The sequence below is a fragment of the Daucus carota genome, chromosome 7 (assembly GCF_001625215.2).
Source record: "Daucus carota subsp. sativus chromosome 7, DH1 v3.0, whole genome shotgun sequence".
Classification (NCBI taxonomy): domain Eukaryota; kingdom Viridiplantae; phylum Streptophyta; class Magnoliopsida; order Apiales; family Apiaceae; genus Daucus; species Daucus carota.
In genome coordinates, this window is record NC_030387.2 from 32,087,206 (window position 1) to 32,107,014 (window position 19,809).

Sequence of the window (19,809 nt, forward strand, 5' to 3'; positions counted from 1 at the left end):
AATATGATTGCTAGGTGAAAAAGTAAAATTTAAATTTTAAAATAATAGAAGAAACCTATTATGTCACAATAAATAAAAGGGGTGGAACAACAAACCAACAATTCTCCACAAGACAAACAAAAATTTGAAATACTCCTTAATCTTTAATTATCTAATGGCCTTCTCCTTTTTGATATCTTTGTGCATCCTCGGAAACTTGAGATACCTTTCAAAGCGCTTGTCCGCAGCTTGCTCCTAAGTATTATAAAAATCAAAAATTGAGTTTATTATATGTGTTGTAAATAATCATAGCAAAAAAGAGTGGGAAATGTCAAATAAAAAAGATAGAACAAGATGTATAAAAGCGCCAAGTCCAACAAGTCTAACCTGGCTAGGAGAGTTCTTGCAGTTATCACAAAAAATAATGCATGAACTCTTTGCATCAGTGTTGGTACAAGATGGATGGAACCTAGAAGGAACATTAAAAGCACAATCAACGCAACACGAAAACTTCTATGAAAATTGAAATCACAAGGCATGCACGTTTAAGGAGATAATTCTTAGTAGCTTACTCAACTTATAGTATAAAGAGGCCTTACCACACTTCTTATGAAAATATAGAATCTATTCAACATTCAACAGCAGTAAATAAAAGAGTTGCATGTATGCACCTCAAGATTTCTTTTTCTGAAATGCTGGAAATGAAAATAAAGCACATACATTGATACATAAAAGGGCAATTTTTTTATTATAATGGATACCGTACCTTGATTTGCATATCTGACAATAGACATACAGATCTGGATTGTAAGGATTCCCGCAAATGCACAGCCTGCAATTAAGATTTAAGAATAGGCAAATTAGACACTTTGAAAGGAGTAATTTTGTAACTAAACACAAATAACAAGTAACTTTAGGAGTCACATATCGCTTACCAATCAGCATCTTTGACATCAATCAATTTTTTCTTATAAACATCATACTCAAATCGACTGTAGTAATCGGAATCAGAACGCCGACCTTCAAGCTCCATATATTCATGGAAAGTGTGCACGGTACACTTTCCCAGGATACAATCTAGACTTTGAGTATCAAAGTGGTTAGATAGAAACAATTCTTTTTTCCCGTGACAGTCTTTCTTCCAAAGGTCACCGTGACTGTCTTTCTTCCAAAGGCCAGTGTCTTGGGGTCTGTAGTACCATCTTACTGTCACCTTTTTAGCCTTGGATTCTACAATCTGAGCAACATATGGTGGATCATCCGGATTAGGGGCCATCATAAGCACACAATCTCCATCTACAGAACATCAAAAGCATAGACAATGTGAGAAATAAACAATACCATATTCAACAACTCATACAAAAAAGAAAGTGTGATTGTCATCCCCTAAACATCTATGTGTGGTAACTCACTAAGGGGTCATGTGTTTTTTTTGTAATGCTTTTTGATGAACTTATATTAATGTAGTCCATTAAGATTGTTTTGAAGAAAATCTAAAGTTTAAAAAGTGTATAGTTCACATCATGTTTAATCAAAATATTGTAAATTGTAATGATTTATTCATGTACCATACGGTGAGATGAGGGAGGTGGAAAGAACAAAGATGAAATAGAAGAACATATCTGTCTAAATAGCAAAGAGATATGTTGAGAAGAAAATTTGTAAATGGACATCCGCTGACAGACAAGCATACAAGTGAGCATCAAGGGTTGAGCCTCAAAGTCAATCTCCTTGAGGGAACACTTCATGTGAAATAAGGATCTTGAGAATGAGTGTTATTGAAGGATGGTGGGCGTTATATAGAGTTTTATTCTATTTAAATTCTCTTTACTACCTCCTAATGACTTTCTATAAAAAGCTCATAATAAAATATAACATAATTATTAAGTTTTTTTAAGAGATATAACATATTTATTAGGTTTTTTAGAGAGATATTGTGTATTTTTGAGGGAGAAATGTAGATAGCTTCCACTAAGAGATTGAGCAGGGATTCAAAGGGTTTGTTTGAAAATTGTAGAGATATTTTTAAGTTATAATTTCTAAACTCCAAGTTGTAGAGATATTTATTATTTGTGTGATTTCATTGTTTTAGAGATGGGATGATGATAATCCAATTATCTAGGTAAGACCATATTTGGTGACTAGTACTAGAACAGACACAATATAAAAGCTAGTAAACTTACATTAGACAAAGTTAACGAAAAATTGGGTTTAACCACAATCAATCCCTCAAATGACCATCAATTATATGACTGTTATATGGTAGAGCTTATGAAATAAATAGATGATAATACCAATGAGGGAGAAACAAAATTGATGGAAAATAAACAATGAACTACATCCATTAAGTAAATGTTACTCCCTCTGTCACATTCAATTCTATACATACTTTAGTACTCCTGTAAAGTTTATTTTTTATAATTTCTTTTTAAGATTTACTTCTTCCGGATAAAAAATTAAATATAAAATTTTTATTAGTTATAGAGCTATACGTTATAGTCTTGTAGAAGAATTAAAGTACGTGCCGCGTCCACCAATGTATACAACTGAGAGGGACGGTGAGAGTATTAAACAAATGATGCCTCCCAGGCATCGTTTATTTAATACTCCCTCCGCCTCCTGAGTTGTATACATTTATTATATCATAACATGAGCAACGCAAATAATAAAATCATAATTAAAACTACATAAATACATAGAGTTATTACCATTATAATGAGGACTATTATGTTTGCGTAGCTTCGATGGTGCAAGGGAGTTGATGGAGTCATGTGATGACGAGATTCTTTTCTTACCCTTGGGATCCCTCACACCTTGTACATCTTTTCTTGTGCGCCTCATAACTGTAAATATCAAAAGTAAATCTTAGCCAAATCTGTTGCAATTAGAAATCAAAAACGAAAACTCTGTATAAATTTGAAACTAAAATTGGAATCAGTTGCAAGAAACATACAAGTACTTACTAATTATTAGTTCAAACTAATTACCCGATTATACATGGACACACACCACTTTACCTTTAGATATTTACGAGGGAGAAAACAGAATCTTGGGAGAAAGAGGATATATTTGGGGGGTGGGGGGTGTTATGATACCGGTGTATATGCATATTATTAGTTCAATCTAATTACTCGATTATACATGGACACACACCACTTTACCTTAAATACGCCGGAGTGAGACTACTGGATCGTGAGAGAAAGATGAAATATTAGGGAGGGGGTAGATTTTTCAATTGTTGAAGAGACTAAAGATGTATAGTCTTGTACTCATGAGGCGATAATATCTATGGGGCGATAAGATCTATGAGGCGATAAGATCTAGGAATATTTGTCGGTGTGCGTCTACAGGAGATAAAGGTTCCCGACGGCCATGAAAATGTCTGTGTGAGCATCATTGTTTTTATATGCAAAACTGGAGATTTCTAGACACTTCTTTAGGGCCCGATTCACTCGACTCTCTTCTTATGTGACATCATTTTGTGTATATGCTAGTACCGTATTTATATCAAAAATCTCAAGAGCTCCAGAACCTTCTTTTTCCATAAAATTCTAGATACTTTTATGAGGCCGATTCACTCAACTCTTCTCATGTGATGACATCATTTTTTACATGTGCTAGTACTGTATTTAATATTTATATCAAAAATCTCAAAAGCTCTAGACACTTCCTTTTCCCTTGAATTCTAGACACTTCTTTAGCGACCGATTCACTCGACTCTTCTTATCTGACATCATTTTGTGTATGTGCTAGTATTATATATATCAAAAATCACATGAGCTCTAGACAACCCCAAACACTTCCTCCCAATTTCACTAGATTCTTCTTATACCCTTGTATTTAATCATATGTATGCGTGTTATGGTGCTCTTTACCATGCAATTTCGCTGAAGCGGATTGTATCTTACAAATTCCAAAAGAGATGGACAGGGTAGGTAGATTTCATGCATGGGTAAATATCATTGTATATCATCCTTTGTTCCAGATCAAGAGTCCGATAACACTATTGTAAGTACCGTAACAAATCTTCAAAGAGAAATGAAGAGGTTCAGACAAGTAATCACATTACATCAGTTACTTGAGAAATTTCGGATGGAATATCCTAATATTCCCGAGTAACTAATTTGATGTGTCGTATTGGATTTAACCTCTTGATTTTTCCTTTTTGATTGGCAAAAGTACTTCGTAGTAATGTTTATCGGGTCTTGATCTGGAACAAGGGGTGATACAATGACTTGCATATGGCACTGAGGGTGATATATAGTAATATCACCTACAAATCACTAATCAGTGTGTCCTCAATTATGTCCGAAAAGAGATGTCCAGGCGGACACTAGTCACACTGCTGTAGTCAGTTCTTATAATGATTTTCTTTTAATCTTTGTAAAATGTATGACTTTGGGCATGTATTTGCATGTTGGTATATCGATAATATTGTGGTAGTTTTGTTTCTTTTGATGTGTATCCATTACACATATTCTTTGATTACAATATTAATGGTTATCAAAATATCAGAGTCGAATAACTTTTTGAATAGTACTTTGGACATGGATGAATGATAAAAAACGATCTAGTCGCTACATATAAGGTTTGCCGACTGTTTTACATAAAACATTAATAATTTTGTAAGTAAGACATGTTGCAACGCAAATGTTTATATGAATTTTTATAGGGTTAAATATCAACTATGTGACAAACTGTGTCCAAAAAACTGAAGCACATCACTCATTGCAAATTTAACGGACTACGTCCAAAAAACCTCAAATAAATCAACTTAATTTAATCATTTCGTTCAATTCGAAAGCCGTTGATTGATGATTAGTTTGAGTTGAGGGACCTATTTGAATTTTTCGAACGTATTCAGTCACCTATCAGATATTAACCGCATCCGAATCCGACAATTCCGGACACAGATATAGGCATATTTGTATTCGATAATATCCGAATCCGAAATGAAATATATATGTTAAATAATATATATGTTATATATATATTTTAATATTCTATAAGTTTATAGTGTGTTTATTATAATGTGTGTATTTATATATAAATTCATAAAATAATATATTTATATAAATTTTATATAATTGTAAGATATTATAGACATATATCAAAATATTTTTTGAGTTAAATATTTTAAAGATAACAAATTTATATCGAAATATAAGTAAAAATTAATTTTTGAATAGATATAAATCATCTTTATTAACTTTAATTTTTAAAATCATTTTTTGATCTTTGCTATTTTTTTTAATTTTATTAATATAAAAATAAAAGTCTATTTAAAATCAGATTCAGATTCGGATAGGATTCGTATCTGAATACTATATCCGAATACGGATATGAATTTTCGGATCCGAATCAACATGCATACAGATTAATATCAGATAGATTAATATCACAATTATCCGTTTTACAACTTGACATTTTTGTGGTATTTACTTTTTTCTTTGCTTTTCTTTACATTGGTTAAAATCAGTGCAAAAGGCTCTTCAGTTTTACGTACACTTTCCATGTGTTTGCAGACTTTTCTTTACGTTAATTTTAAAATCACTACAAAAAGCTCTTCACACTAATCCGCTTTCATTGTTTCCAAAACCATTTTCACAATTTCTCCTTTGCAATCAAAATGTCAATTGCTCCAGTAGCCCCAGTAAGCAACAATGGAGTCTCAACGACGACGTTTCATGATCTCCCTGAAGAAACCACGGCTGAAATCTTCTCAAGACTCTCTGTAAAAGACCTAATCAAATCAAGCTCAGTGAACAAAGCATGGTACTCTCTTATCAACAGCCCATCTTTTATTTCCTCTCAAATTCGTAAAGCTGTTACCTTTTGTGATGATAATGCTGTGCTTATAATCCCCCCTTTTATCTCTCACCAAAATTATTGCTCTTTAATTTCTGCTGATACTTCTCGAGTTATCGAAAAATTCGACATTCCCTTTGTTACCAAAAGTGGCAGTTTGAAGCTGATTGCGCAAGTAGATGGGATGCTTTTGTTAACTGATTTGCATATAGATTATGCTTCTAGGGAGTTGTATTTGTGGAACCCTTTTGTTAGGAGACATAGGGTTCTTGTTTCGAGTTGTTTTAAGAGGCTTTTGGATGATAGGGATAGGAGTTATTATGTGGTCGGGATGGGGTATGATAAGGGTACGGATGATTATAAGGTTATTAGGATTGTTTACGTTCAGGATGGAAAGGGGAAGCAGTTTGGAGAGGTGGCTCCGAAGGTTGAGGTTTATAGTTTGAGGAAGAACACGTGGAAGAAGATGGGGGATTCTCGGGTTCCGAGGCTTGTTAATGAAATGGGGGCTTATGTTGATGGTAGGTACTACTGGGTAGAGATGAAACAACCTGGAACTGAGGAGTTTAATAGTTTGAAGGGGAATGAGTTGAAGATAATGTCATATGATTTTGATACGCAGTTGTTTGGGGAATTTAATGTGCCAAATCGTGTTCCCCGTCTATTTGGAGTTATTGCCCCGTTTAAGCTCATGAGTTTTGAAGGTTCACTCGCTCTTTGTACTTTGGACCCAGATTGCTACAATCTAGTGCCTCCCAAGTATCCTTTTCCTATATGGTTGAGGAGGCAACGAAAAGGTGTAGGCTCTTGGGTTCTACTTGCTACAGCTGTGCTCAAACAATATGGGCATCCTTTGAATATTACAAAGACTGGAACTCTTATAGTAGAGTCATTCCAATCGCAGCGTCCTGATGAAACGCACATAGTCTCTATTAATTTTAAGAGCAGGATTTCTAAATATCATGGATATGGTAAGCACGGGGGTCCAGATGTTTCCCGTGAAGTCCTTGCTCCATCTACTGTAGACACCTCGTTTCCACAGAGTCTAATCATGTACGAGGGAGGCAAATCACTGTTGAAATATGCAAAGTGAGGAATTGTCAGTCTTACAAATCTACATCTACTAATTAATGATTATATTCTTGAGTCCATAACGATTATATTTACTATTTTGCATATGGCGTGGTTGATAATGGCAATATAAAAGAAATATTACAATAAATCTGTGAGAAGTCCATATTTTTGTATCATGTTCAACATTCTTTGCTATCGTTTTTTCCAAGTTATCTTATCGTTTATAATTTCTCACTCACTCTTTTTCTGTTTGACCTTTGAATTCAAATCACTGTATTGAATTGTGGTTATGGAGTTGTTTGTGAAAAACAAGAGAGAGTTGTCTATTTGTTTGACTGATTATATTCTGGAAATCTGTCAATAGTGTTGAACGTCTAATTCAATATTTTCTAATAGACTTCATATTAATATTAGCTTGTAGTATAACAGAATCATCCTCGTAATCCTTTGGCAGCTTAACTTGCTAATGTTGCTTTAAATTTCTTGATCCGTTCTATTTGTTTTTTGTATAACTCGCACTTCATAGCATATAAAGAACTCTTGGATTACAGATGTTGTAATTTCTTTATCAATTCTTTAGACCTTTACGTGTGTTTAGACCTTTATCAGCACTGTCTACCTAGAAAAGCCCACATATCAGAATGTTGTATGCAATGCTGAACCTCGCTCTATAGTTCTTTTCTCTATCTCCCCTGCACCACTCATCATGCCGAGATGTCGTAAGACTTTGACTAAAATTTTATAAGTACCTAAATCAGGCTCTACTCTGTGTTTCTCCATGTCATTTGCAAACTCTTAAGCTTTAGTGGAACCCAGCAACACTCAGCCATAATGAGCACATTGTAATTATAAGTATATATTTATCTGTATATTTTTTACAGTTTGAAGAGGTAATGAATCAGCCCGACCCCAGCACAGATCTCCGGAAATCATGTACTAAGGCCAAGCATGAGGTCAGTCGTGGTTGCCCTTATGACACTCATATCCAGAAATAGGGACTGGGATGCCAGTTGATCAGAGAAAAACCGAGATCTTGTTACCTGATGTCTTGAGTATAGCTTATGACTGGAGTCGTCGTGTTTCCATTGCTGTTTAAATGTATTTCTATTAGCTTACAAGAAGTATGCATATCTGCCGCTGGGAATGCTGCTTTCGGTATATACAACAATACTAAACTGTCATAAACAGAGGCCTTTCCCTGTGATTTGTGACAGTTCCAGACTTGTAGTACTAAGTGACAGTCATTGATCAGTAGACGACGTTCTTTTATCTTTTGGGATTAACAGTTACGTTAGAATTAATAAGAAACGTCAAACGTTTATAATATAGCACGCCAGAAATACATTACAGAACTCAATGAGTTACGGTGGATGCAAAACAGGAGTTGCATTTCTTGTTGAACTGAAAAATTACAAAACATATGAGATACATTTGCTCATAATTTTATTTCTTAAGGCACATATATGGCCTCAGTGTTATTATATATATCGATTTTTCCTCCAACTACTTCTTCATGCACCGGAGGTAAGCTTAGTTTACGCTGCATAGAAAAATATATTAGTCAGTCATGTGTACTAATGAACTAATCAAAAAAATTATCAACAATCCGTGAAATAAACTTACGTGTTACAGTCGAATTTACGATCTGCAGAGTATATAAATGGAAGTCCGCATTTTGCAGGAAGAGCGTCTATTTTAGGAATACGAGCATCTGGAGCAGGAACACCAGCTCTGTTTCTATTAGAACGATCCTGCACGCAACGACACAACTCAATCCTCTCTTCTCTAGTCTTGGCCGTATCACGGAATGCTTTTAAAGAGTTGCAACACTCAGCAGATGGATCCTGCTGTTCGCCCCTGTGAAATGGATCACAAAGTTGCTTTGTACGTTCTTGTAATGTTGTTCCGCAGGTAAAAGCCTCCCCTTGCTCCACCATCAGAAAAGCCGCCAAAAATGTGGCAAAAACCATCGTCAAGTACACAATCTTCGCCATTATGTTCTCAGGTATCTGTAGACTTCTTGGAATGTGCTATGTAGACAAATTGTGCAGAAACAGATTATGCAGGGAGACACATTTATAGGCAAGTCGGAGAAGCACTAGAACAAAATTAACAAATTTAACTAACAGTTAGGACACCTGGTCTGGTAAGTTCACAGAAATGCCTAGGAACAATTTGATGCTTGCATCTCTATTAATATGTTTAATTGTGTGGTTACATGTTAGGCTTCATCTGAAAAACTACAAATTTTAATCTGGTATGTAAATTAGTTGCCTAATTATCCTCTGCTTGGCCTGTTTTATTTAATTTGTAACTGCAACTCCCTCATCTCCCTGTTACACTGTGTAAGATCACAGCACACTCACAAGTCACAACACGTTAGAATTTTGCTGGACATGATGTTCTAACTTCTGACCTCGTCTCATAAGTAGATATTTCAGGTTGGCGAAACGAGCCGAGCTAGGCCGAGACAAATTATCACAATTAAACCGTGTTCAATGAGTGAATTTGACGAGTTGGACGAGTTAATTTATTTAATATTTTGTCAGATGTGATTAACATGAATGGAAATTAATATCACATCACACTACAAATTATACGTATATTTGATTGTATAATTTAGTCTAAATAATTTTCTTGCAACAAAAATAAGTTTAACAATACAAAAATCAGATGCGATGCAATAAAATGATCCTTGCAACTCTTATTATATTATTATATTCACTTTTGAAACTTTTGTGATTAAGAAAACTGCAAAGACAATTATTATGATGTAAATTAACTTTTACCTATAAGTCAATTGAAAATTTGGTAATTTAAATTTAAAAATTAAAAAAATTTCAAATTATTAAAATAAAATAACTTTATTACTAAATAAAGTTTATTACATATTAAAAAATTAAAAACTTCATAATAAAATGCAAATCACTAAAAAAGGCCAAAAAAGTTAGCATATCTCACTTCTACCTTTTGGCTTAAAACCCCCTAAAAAAGCACTTATACTTCTTTTGCCAACGCTACCTAAACAATAGAAGTAGCAGCTTAAAGCGCTAAAAAAAGCCCGAAAAGACTTAAAATAATAAGTGTTGCCAAACACCCACTTACTATCTCCTATTTTTCCTATATTAGTGTTGGAAATTTTTGTAGAGTAAAACTTGTACCTTACATAGAATATAGTTTTCATATATATATATATATATATATATATATATATATATATATATATATATATATTAAATCAGTACTTACAAAATAAAATAACACATCACCCAAAAAAATTACAAAAAAACATAAATTACATATCTTGTATTTTAATTACTTAGCTAAATACTTCATACGAAGGTCGTAAAATATGATCTAGGATCCATAAAATTCTCATCTAAATTTTATTAAAGGGTTATATTTGGTATTTTATTTTAAATTTTTATAAGTGAATTGTAAGTAAAAATAATTTGATCAGAGTATAAATTTTCTAAATCACCTTATGGATTGCGTTGACGAGCGTGCTGTATGTTTACTGAATGGCAGCGAGCAAGGAAAGATAACTCTGTATATAACACACAACAGCACATTGTGGTTCGATTTCGAACGTGGTGTAAGCCACCTGAAGTCTGGGTTAAAATAAACGTAGGTGCAGCTTTTGTGCAGGGGACAAACCAGGTATGAGTTGGATGTGTTATTAGGGATAAAGAAGGTAACTTTCTTTTAGCCAGAAGTATTGTAGTCCGAGCGAGATTTCAGCCGAGAGAAGCAGAAGATATGAGCCTCAAGGAAGCTTTAACTTGGACGAAATAATGGAGGAGTAGAAAGTGTCTGTTTGAATGTGATGTCAAGCTCCTAGCTAGTTGATGCAGTAAATGGCGGTCGGGGAAACACCTACTTTCATGCAATGGTCGAAAATTGTAGGGATATTCTTAAACACTTTGATGAAGTGTTAGTTACTTTTACCTTTAGGTCTGCGAATACGTAGTTCATGAATTAGCATGAGTTGCATATTCTATGTCAGGCTCTATACTGCTCCAGATTTCATCATTTTTTACGATTGATTCTGAGAAGTATTAATGCAAGTGCGTTTATAAAAAAAAAAAAAAAAACTTCTCCAAAACAATATTTCACATATCTATATGGTATTTGTCTATGGCCAATATATATGTAACCATACCCACCAAACCCCTACCTAATTTGGTACGTAAAAGCAATGTGAGATTGGGTGATATTTGAATTTAATTTTCAAACATACATTTAAAGTAACTACATTTGCCAAAACCCAAACCGTATACATGTAAAACAAATTATAAATAATTAAAATAATATGATTGCTAGGTGAAAAATTATAAAATTTAAATTTTAAAATAATAGAAGAAACCTATTATGTCACAATAAATAAAAGGGGCGGAACAACAAACCAACAATTCTCCACAAGACAAACAAAAATTTGAAATACTCCTTAATCTTTAATTATCTAAGGGCCTTCTCCTTTTTGATATCTTTGTGCATCCTCGGGAACTTGAGATACCTTTCAAAGCGCTTGTCCGCAGCTTGCTCCTAAGTATTATAAAATATCAAAAATTGAGTTTATTATATGTATTGTAAATAATCATATCAAAAAAGAGTGGGAAATGTCAAATAAAAAAGATAGAACAAGATGTATAAAAGCGCTAAGTCCAACAAGTCTAACCTGGCTAGGAGAGTTCTTGCAGTTATCACAAAAAATAATGCATGAACTCTTTGCATCAATGTTGGTACAAGATGGATGGAACCTACAAGGAACATTAAAAGCACAATCAACGCAACACGAAAACTTCTATGAAAATTGAAATCACAAGGAATGCACGTTTAAGGAGATAATTCTTAGTGAGTTAATCAACTTTTAGTATAAAAAAGCCTTACCACACTTCTTATGAAAATATAGAATCTATTCAACATTCAACAACAGTAAATAAAAGAGTTGCATGTATGCACCTCAAGATTTCTTTTTCTGAAATGCTGGAAATGAAAATAAAGCACATACATTGATACATAAAAGAGCAATTTTTTTATTATAATGGATACCGTACCTTGATTTGCATATCTGACAATAGACATACAGATCCGGATTGTAAGGATTCCCGCAAATGCACAGCCTGCAATTAAGATTTAAGAATAGTCAAATTAGACACTTTAAAAGGAGTAATTTTGTAACTAAACACAAATAACAGGTAACTATAGGAGTCACATATCACTTACCAATCAGCATCTTTGACATCAATCAATTTTTCCTCATAAATATCATACTCAAATCGACTGTAGTAGTCGGAATCAGAACGCCGACCTTCAAGCTCCATATATTCTTGGAAAGTGTGCACGGTACACTTTCCTAGGATAAATCTAGACTTTGAGGATCAACGTGGTTAGATAGAAACAATTCTTTTTTCCCGTGACAGTCTTTCTTCCACATGTCAGTGTCACAGTCTTTCTTCCACAGTTCAGTGTCTTGGGGTCTATAGTACCATCTTACTTTCACTTTTTTAGCCTTAGATTCAACAATCTGAGCAACATATGGTGGATCATCCGGATTAGAGGCCTTCAGAAGCACACAATCTCCATCTACAGAACATCAAAAGTATAGACAACACCATATTCAACAACTCATACAAAAAAGAAAGTGTGATTGTCATCTCCTAAACATCTATGTGTGGTAACTCACTAAGGGGTCATGTGTTTTTTTTGTAAAGCTTTTTGATGAACTTATATTAATGTAGTCCATTAAGATTGTTTTAAAAAAAATCTAAGTTTAAAAAGTGTATAGTTCATATCATGTTTAATCAAAATATTGTAAATTGTAATGATTTATTCATGTACCATACGGTAAGACGAGGAAGGTGGAAAGAACAAAGATGAAATAGAAGAACATATCTGTCTAAATAGCAAAGAGATATGTTGAGAAGAAAATTTGTAAATGGACATCCGCTGACAGACAAGCATACAAGTGAGCATCAAGGGTTGAGCCTCAAAATCAATCTCCTTGAGGGAACACTTCATGAGAAATAATGACCTTGAGAATGAGTGTGGAAGGATGGTGGGCGTTATATAGAGTTTTATTCTATTTTAGTTCTCTTTACTACCTCCTATCCTAATGACTTTATATAAAAAGCTCATAATAATATATAACACAATTATTAAGTTTTTTTAAGAGATATAACATATTTATTAGGCTTTATAGAGAGATATTGTGTATTTTTTAGGGAGAAATGTAGATAGCTTCCACTAAGAGATTGAGCAGGGATTCAAAGGATTTCTAAACTCTAAACTGTAGAGATATATATTATTTGTGTGATTTCATTGTTTTAGAGATGGGATGATGATAATCCAATATTTATCTAGGTAAGACCATATTTGGTGACTAGTACTAGCAAAGACACAATATAAAATCCAGTAAACTTACATTAGACAAAGTTAACGAAAAATTGAGTTTAACCACAATCAATCCCTCAAATGACCATCAATACAATGGCTGTTATATGGTAGAACTTATGAAATAAATAGATGATAATACCAATGAGGGAGAAACGAAATTGATGGAAAATAAACAATGAACTACATTCATTAAGTAAATGTTACTCCCTTTGTCACATTCAATTCTATAAATACTTTAGTACTCGTGTAAAGTATATTTTTTATAATTTCTTTTTAAGATTTACTTCTTCCGGAAAATAATTAAATATTAAATTTTTATTCAAAATTTTAAAAATAAGTTATAGAGCTATAAGTATAGTCTTATAGAAGCATTAAAGTACGTGCCGCGTCCACCAATGTATACAACTGAGAGGGACGGTGAGAGTATTAAACAAATGATGCCTCCCAGGCATCGTTTATTTAATACTCCTTCCGCATCCTGAGTTTTATACATTTATTATATCATAACATGAGCAACACAAATAATAACATCATAATTAAAACTACATAAATACATAGAGTTATTACCATTATAATGAGGACTATTATGTTTGCGTAGCTTCGATGGTGCAAGGGAGTTGACAGAGTCATGTGACGAGATTCTTTTCTTACCCTTGGGATCCTTCACACCTTGTACATCTTTTCTTGTGCGGCTCATAATTGTGAAATATCAAAAGTAAATTTTAGCCAGATCTGTTGCAATTAGAAATCAAAAACGAAAACTCTGTATAAATTCGAAAACTAAAATTGGAATCAATTGCAGGAAACATACGAGTACTTACTAATTATTAGTTCAAACTAATTACCCGATTATATATGGACACACACCACTTTACCTTTAGATATTTACGACGGAGAAAACAAAATCTTGGGAGAAAGAGGATATAATTGGGGGGTGGGGGGTGTTATGATACCGGGGTATATGCATATTATTAGTTCAATCTAATTACTCGATTGCACCACTTTACCTTAAATACGCCGGAGTGAGACTACTGGATCGTGAGAGAAAGAGGAAATATTAGGAAGAGGGTAGATTTTTTGATTGTTGAAGAGACTAAAATTATATAGTCTTGTACTCATGAGGCGATAATATCTATGGGGCGATAAGATCTATGAGGCGATAAGATCTAGGAATATTTGTCGGTGTGCGTCTACAGGTGATAAAGGTTCCCAATGGCCATGGAAATGTCTGTGTGCGTCTACACGAGATGCAGATGCATCTGTGTTTGTGGGAGCAATATGAAGTGTCCAAGAATCTGTAAAAGAAAATTTTATTCATCTTTTCATTCTCTTTTAACTCACGTGGTTAGTTTGAATTGACAAAAGTACACAAATTGAGCAAAATTTAATTTTTAGCAAAAACGTTTCATAATGAACATATTCTTTATTGTATTTAATTTTTAGCAAAAACATTTCATAATTTACATACTTATACCTCTTTTGGACATTTAAAATTTGGATTCTCGTTTAATGTCCCTAGCACGTTCTTTTCGCATTGCTCTTTCATTTCCTTATAAAAAAAATTGCATTTTGCTAGAGGTTTTAGTCCTTACCTATGTGATATTGTTATGTGTGTGCATCATTGTTTTTATATGCAAAACTGGAGATTTCTAGACACTTCCTTAGGGACCGATTCACTCGACTCTCTTCTTATGTGACATCATTTTGTGTATGTGCTAGTACCGTATTTATATCAAAAATCTCAAGAGCTCCAGAAGCTTCTTTCTCCATAAAATTCTAGATACTTTTATGAGGCCGATTCACTTAACTCCTCTCATGTGATGACATCATTTTTTATATGTGCTAGTACTGTATTTAATATTTATATCAAAAATCTCAAAAGCTCTAGACACTTCCTTTTCCCCAGAATTCTAGACACTTCTTTAGCGACCGATTTACTCGACTCTTCTTATATGACATCATTTTGAGTATGTGCTAGTACTATATATATCAAAAATCACATGAGCTCTAGACAACCTCAAATACTTCCTCCCAATTCACTAGATTCTTCTTATGCCCTTTATTTAATCATATGTATGTGTGTTATGGTGCTCTTTACCATGCAATTTCGCCGGAGCGGATTATATCTTACAAAATCCAAAGAAGATGGACAGGGTAGGTAGATTTCATGCATGGGTAAATATCATTGTATATCATCCTTTGTTCCAGATCAAGAGCCCGATAACACTATTGTAAGTACCGTAACAAATCTTCAAAGAGAAATGAAGAGGTTCAGACAAGAAATCACATTACATCAGTTACTTGAGAAATTTCGGATGAAATATCCTAATATTCCCGAGTAACTAATTTGATGTGTCGTATTGGATTTAACCTCTTGATTTTTCTTTTTTGATTGGCAAAAGTACTTCATAGTAATGCTTATCGGGTCTTGATCTGGAACAAGGGGTGATACAATGACTTGCATATGGCACTGAGGGTGATATATAGTAATATCACCTACAAATCACTGGTCAGTGTGTCCTCAATTATGTCCGAAAAGAGATGTCCAGGCGGACACTAATCACACTGATGCAGTCAGTTCTTATAGATTATGCATATAGATTATGCTGTTAGGGAGTTGTATTTGTTTAGGTTGTATCTGGATACTATATCCGGCTACCGATATGAATTTTTGGATCCGAATCAACATACATATACATATAAATTTGTTTAAAAAAAAAACATACATATAGATTAATATTAGAATTATCCGTTTTACACCTTGACATTTTTGTGGTAGTTACTTTATTCTTTACATTGGTTAAAATCACTGCAAAAAGCTCTTCACTTTTACGTACACTTTCCATGTTTACGTTGGTTTTAAAATCATTACAAAAAGCTCTTCACAATAATCCGCTTTCATTGTTTCCAAAACCATTTTCACAATTTCTCCTTTGCAATCAAAATGTCAATTGCTCCAGTAGCAACAATGGAGTCTCAACGACGACGTTTCATGATCTCCCTGAAGAAACCACCGCTGAAATCTTCTCAAGACTCTCTGTAAAAGACCTAATCAAATCAAGCTCAGTGAACAAAGCATGGTACTCTCTTATCAACAACCCATCTTTTATTTCCTCTCAAATTCGGAAAGCTGTTAACTTTTGTGATGATAATGCTGTGCTTATAATCCCCCCTTTTATCTCTCACCAAAATTACTGCTCTTTGATCTCTGCTGATACTTCTCAAGTTATCGAAAAATTCGACATTCCCTTTGTTACCAAGAGTGGCAGTTTGAAGCTGATTGCGCAAGTAGATGGGATGCTTTTGTTAACTGATTTGCATATTGATTATGCTTCTAGGGAGTTGTATTTGTGGAACCCTTTTGTTAGGAGACATAGGGTTCTTGTTTCGAGTTGTTTTAAGAGGCTTTTGGATGATAGGGAGAAGAGTTATTATGTTGTCGGGATGGGGTATGATAAGGGTACGGATGATTATAAGGTTATTAGGATTGTTTACGTTCAGGATATATGGAAAGGGGAAGCAGTTTGGAGAGGTGGCTCCGAAGGTTGAGGTTTATAGTTTGAGGAAGAACACGTGGAAGAAGATGGGGGATTCTCGGGTTCCGAGGCTTGTTAATGAAATGGGGGCTTATGTTGATGGTAGGTACTACTGGGTAGAGATGAAACAACCTGGAACTGAGGAGTTTAATAGTTTGAAGGGGAATGAGTTGAAGATAATGTCATATGATTTTGATACGCAGTTGTTTGGGGAATTTAATGTGCCAAATCGTGTTCCCCGTCTATTTGGAGTTATTGCCCCGTTTAAGCTCATGAGTTTTGAAGGTTCACTCGCTCTTTGTACTTTGGACCCAGATTGCTACAATCTAGTGCCTCCCAAGTATCCTTTTCCTATATGGTTGAGGAGGCAACGAAAAGGTGTAGGCTCTTGGGTTCTACTTGCTACAGCTGTGCTCAAACAATATGGGCATCCTTTGAATATTACAAAGACTGGAACTCTTATAGTAGAGTCATTCCAATCGCAGCGTCCTGATGAAACGCACATAGTCTCTATTAATTTTAAGAGCAGGATTTCTAAATATCATGGATATGGTAAGCACGGGGGTCCAGATGTTTCCCGTGAAGTCCTTGCTCCATCTACTGTAGACACCTCGTTTCCACAGAGTCTAATCATGTACGAGGGAGGCAAATCACTGTTGAAATATGCAAAGTGAGGAATTGTCAGTCTACTGCTGTTAAGTGATACAAATCTCCATCTACTAATTAATGATTATATTCTTCAGTCCATAACGATTATATTTACTATTTTGCATATGGCGTGGTTGATAATGGCAATATAAAAGAAATATTACAATAAATCTGTGAGAAGTCCATATTTTTGTATCATGTACAACATTCTTTGCTATCGTTTTTTCCAAGTTATCTTATCGTTTATAATTTCTCACTCACTCTTTTTCTGTTTGACCTTTGAATTCAAATCACTGTATTGAATTGTGGTTATGGAGTTGTTTGTGAAAAACAAGAGAGAGTTGTCTATTTGTTTGACTGATTATATTCTGGAAATCTGTCAATAGTGTTGAACGTCTAATTCAATATTTTCTAATAGACTTCATATTAATATTAGCTTGTAGTATAACAGAATCATCCTCGTAATCCTTTGGCAGCTTAACTTGCTAATGTTGCTTTAAATTTCTTGATCCGTTCTATTTGTTTTTTGTATAACTCGCACTTCATAGCATATAAAGAACTCTTGGATTACAGATGTTGTAATTTCTTTATCAATTCTTTAGACCTTTACGTGTCTTTAGACCTTTATCAGCACTGTCTACCTAGAAAAGCCCACATATCAGAATGTTGTATGCAATAAGAAATACATTACAGAACTCAATGAGTTACGGTGGATGCAAAACAGGAGTTGCATTTCTTGTTGAACTGAAATATTACAAAACATATGAGATACATTTGCTCATAAATTTATTTCTTAAGGCACATATATGGCCTCAGTGTTATTATATATATCGATTTTTCCTCCAACTACTTCTTCATGCACCGGAGGTAAGCTTAGTTTACGCTGCATAGAAAAATATATTAGTCAGTCATGTGTACTAATGAACTAATCAAAAAAATTATCAACAATCCGTGAAATAAACTTACGTGTTACAGTCGAATTTACGATCTGCAGAGTATATAAATGGAAGTCCGCATTTTGCAGGAAGAGCGTCTATTTTAGGAATACGAGCATCTGGAGCAGGAACACCAGCTCTGTTTCTATTAGAACGATCCTGCACGCAACGACACAACTCAATCCTCTCTTCTCTAGTCTTGGCCGTATCACGGAATGCTTTTAAAGAGTTGCAACACTCAGCAGATGGATCCTGCTGTTCGCCCCTGTGAAATGGATCACAAAGTTGCTTTGTACGTTCTTGTAATGTTGTTCCGCAGGTAAAAGCCTCCCCTTGCTCCACCATCAGAAAAGCCGCCAAAAATGTGGCAAAAACCATCGTCAAGTACACAATCTTCGCCATTATTTTCTCAGGTATCTGTAGACTTCTTGGAATGTGCTATGTAGACAAATTGTGCAGAAACAGATTATGCAGGGAGACGCATTTATAGGCAAGTCGGAGAAGCACTAGAACAAAATTAACAAATCTAACTAACAGTTAGGACACCTGGTCTGGTAAGTTCACAGAAATGCCTAGGAACAATTTGATGCTTGCATCTCTATTAATATGTTTAATTGTGTGGTTACATGTTAGGCTTCATCTGAAAAACTACAAATTTTAATCTGGTATGTAAATTAGTTGCCTAATTATCCTCTGCTTGGCCTGTTTTATTTAATTTGTAACTGCAACTCCCTCATCTCCCTGTTACACTGTGTAAGATCACAGCACACTCACAAGTCACAACACGTTAGAATTTTGCTGGACATGATGTTCTAACTTCTGACCTCATCTCATAAGTAGATATTTCAGGTTGGCGAAACGAGCCGAGCTAGGCCGAGACAAATTATCACAATTAAACCGTGTTCAATGAGTGAATTTGACGAGTTGGACGAGTTAATTTATTTAATATTTTGTCAGATGTGATTAACATGAATGGAAATTAATATCACATCACACTACAAATTATACGTATATTTGATTGTATAATTTAGTCTAAATAATTTTCTTGCAACAAAAATAAGTTTAACAATACAAAAATCAGATGCGATGCAATAAAATGATCCTTGCAACTCTTATTATATTATTATATTCACTTTTGAAACTTTTGTGATTAAGAAAACTGCAAAGACAATTATTATGATGTAAATTAACTTTTACCTATAAGTCAATTGAAAATTTGGTAATTTAAATTTAAAAATTAAAAAAATTTCAAATTATTAAAATAAAATAACTTTATTACTAAATAAAGTTTATTACATATTAAAAAATTAAAAACTTCATAATAAAATGCAAATCAGTAAAAAAGGCCAAAAAAGTTAGCATATCTCACTTCTACCTTTTGGCTTAAAACCCCCTAAAAAAGCACTTATACTTCTTTTGCCAACGCTACCTAA

At 33.9% G+C, this 19,809-nt stretch overlaps 7 protein-coding genes across 7 annotated transcripts; 2 read left to right on the forward strand and 5 right to left on the reverse strand.

The window, feature by feature from the left end:
* Positions 1 to 147: 147 nt before the first annotated feature.
* Positions 148 to 2,820, reverse strand: LOC135147984 (chromatin remodeling protein SHL-like). The gene is made up of 5 exons (XM_064082071.1): positions 2,688 to 2,820; positions 915 to 1,275; positions 746 to 811; positions 367 to 448; positions 148 to 234 (listed from the first exon to the last, which is right to left on the reverse strand). Exons 1-5 carry the CDS (start codon positions 2,818 to 2,820, stop codon positions 148 to 150), a joined length of 729 nt encoding a protein of 242 aa, XP_063938141.1.
* Positions 2,821 to 5,608: 2,788 nt separating this feature from the next.
* LOC135147985 (F-box protein At4g22390-like) lies at positions 5,609 to 6,880 on the forward strand. The gene has a single exon (XM_064082072.1). It carries the CDS (start codon positions 5,609 to 5,611, stop codon positions 6,878 to 6,880), a length of 1,272 nt encoding a protein of 423 aa, XP_063938142.1.
* Positions 6,881 to 8,158: 1,278 nt separating this feature from the next.
* On the reverse strand, positions 8,159 to 8,913 carry LOC135147629 (non-specific lipid-transfer protein Cw18-like). Its single transcript, XM_064080774.1, has 2 exons — positions 8,485 to 8,913; positions 8,159 to 8,401 (listed from the first exon to the last, which is right to left on the reverse strand). Exons 1-2 carry the CDS (start codon positions 8,853 to 8,855, stop codon positions 8,392 to 8,394), a joined length of 381 nt encoding a protein of 126 aa, XP_063936844.1. The 5' UTR covers positions 8,856 to 8,913; the 3' UTR covers positions 8,159 to 8,391.
* A 2,406-nt stretch (positions 8,914 to 11,319) lies between these two features.
* Positions 11,320 to 12,185, reverse strand: LOC135147986 (chromatin remodeling protein SHL-like). Its single transcript, XM_064082073.1, has 4 exons — positions 12,088 to 12,185; positions 11,919 to 11,984; positions 11,540 to 11,621; positions 11,320 to 11,406 (listed from the first exon to the last, which is right to left on the reverse strand). The coding sequence occupies exons 1-4, from the start codon at positions 12,183 to 12,185 to the stop codon at positions 11,320 to 11,322; spliced, it is 333 nt and encodes a 110-aa protein (XP_063938143.1).
* A 32-nt stretch (positions 12,186 to 12,217) lies between these two features.
* LOC135147987 (chromatin remodeling protein SHL-like) lies at positions 12,218 to 13,954 on the reverse strand. The gene is made up of 2 exons (XM_064082074.1): positions 13,825 to 13,954; positions 12,218 to 12,447 (listed from the first exon to the last, which is right to left on the reverse strand). The coding sequence occupies exons 1-2, from the start codon at positions 13,952 to 13,954 to the stop codon at positions 12,218 to 12,220; spliced, it is 360 nt and encodes a 119-aa protein (XP_063938144.1).
* A 2,147-nt stretch (positions 13,955 to 16,101) lies between these two features.
* LOC135147988 (uncharacterized) lies at positions 16,102 to 17,467 on the forward strand. The gene is made up of 2 exons (XM_064082075.1): positions 16,102 to 16,706; positions 16,759 to 17,467. Exons 1-2 carry the CDS (start codon positions 16,102 to 16,104, stop codon positions 17,465 to 17,467), a joined length of 1,314 nt encoding a protein of 437 aa, XP_063938145.1.
* Positions 17,468 to 18,097: 630 nt separating this feature from the next.
* On the reverse strand, positions 18,098 to 18,852 carry LOC135147618 (non-specific lipid-transfer protein Cw18-like). Its single transcript, XM_064080753.1, has 2 exons — positions 18,408 to 18,852; positions 18,098 to 18,324 (listed from the first exon to the last, which is right to left on the reverse strand). The coding sequence occupies exons 1-2, from the start codon at positions 18,776 to 18,778 to the stop codon at positions 18,315 to 18,317; spliced, it is 381 nt and encodes a 126-aa protein (XP_063936823.1). The 5' UTR covers positions 18,779 to 18,852; the 3' UTR covers positions 18,098 to 18,314.
* Positions 18,853 to 19,809: the final 957 nt, after the last annotated feature.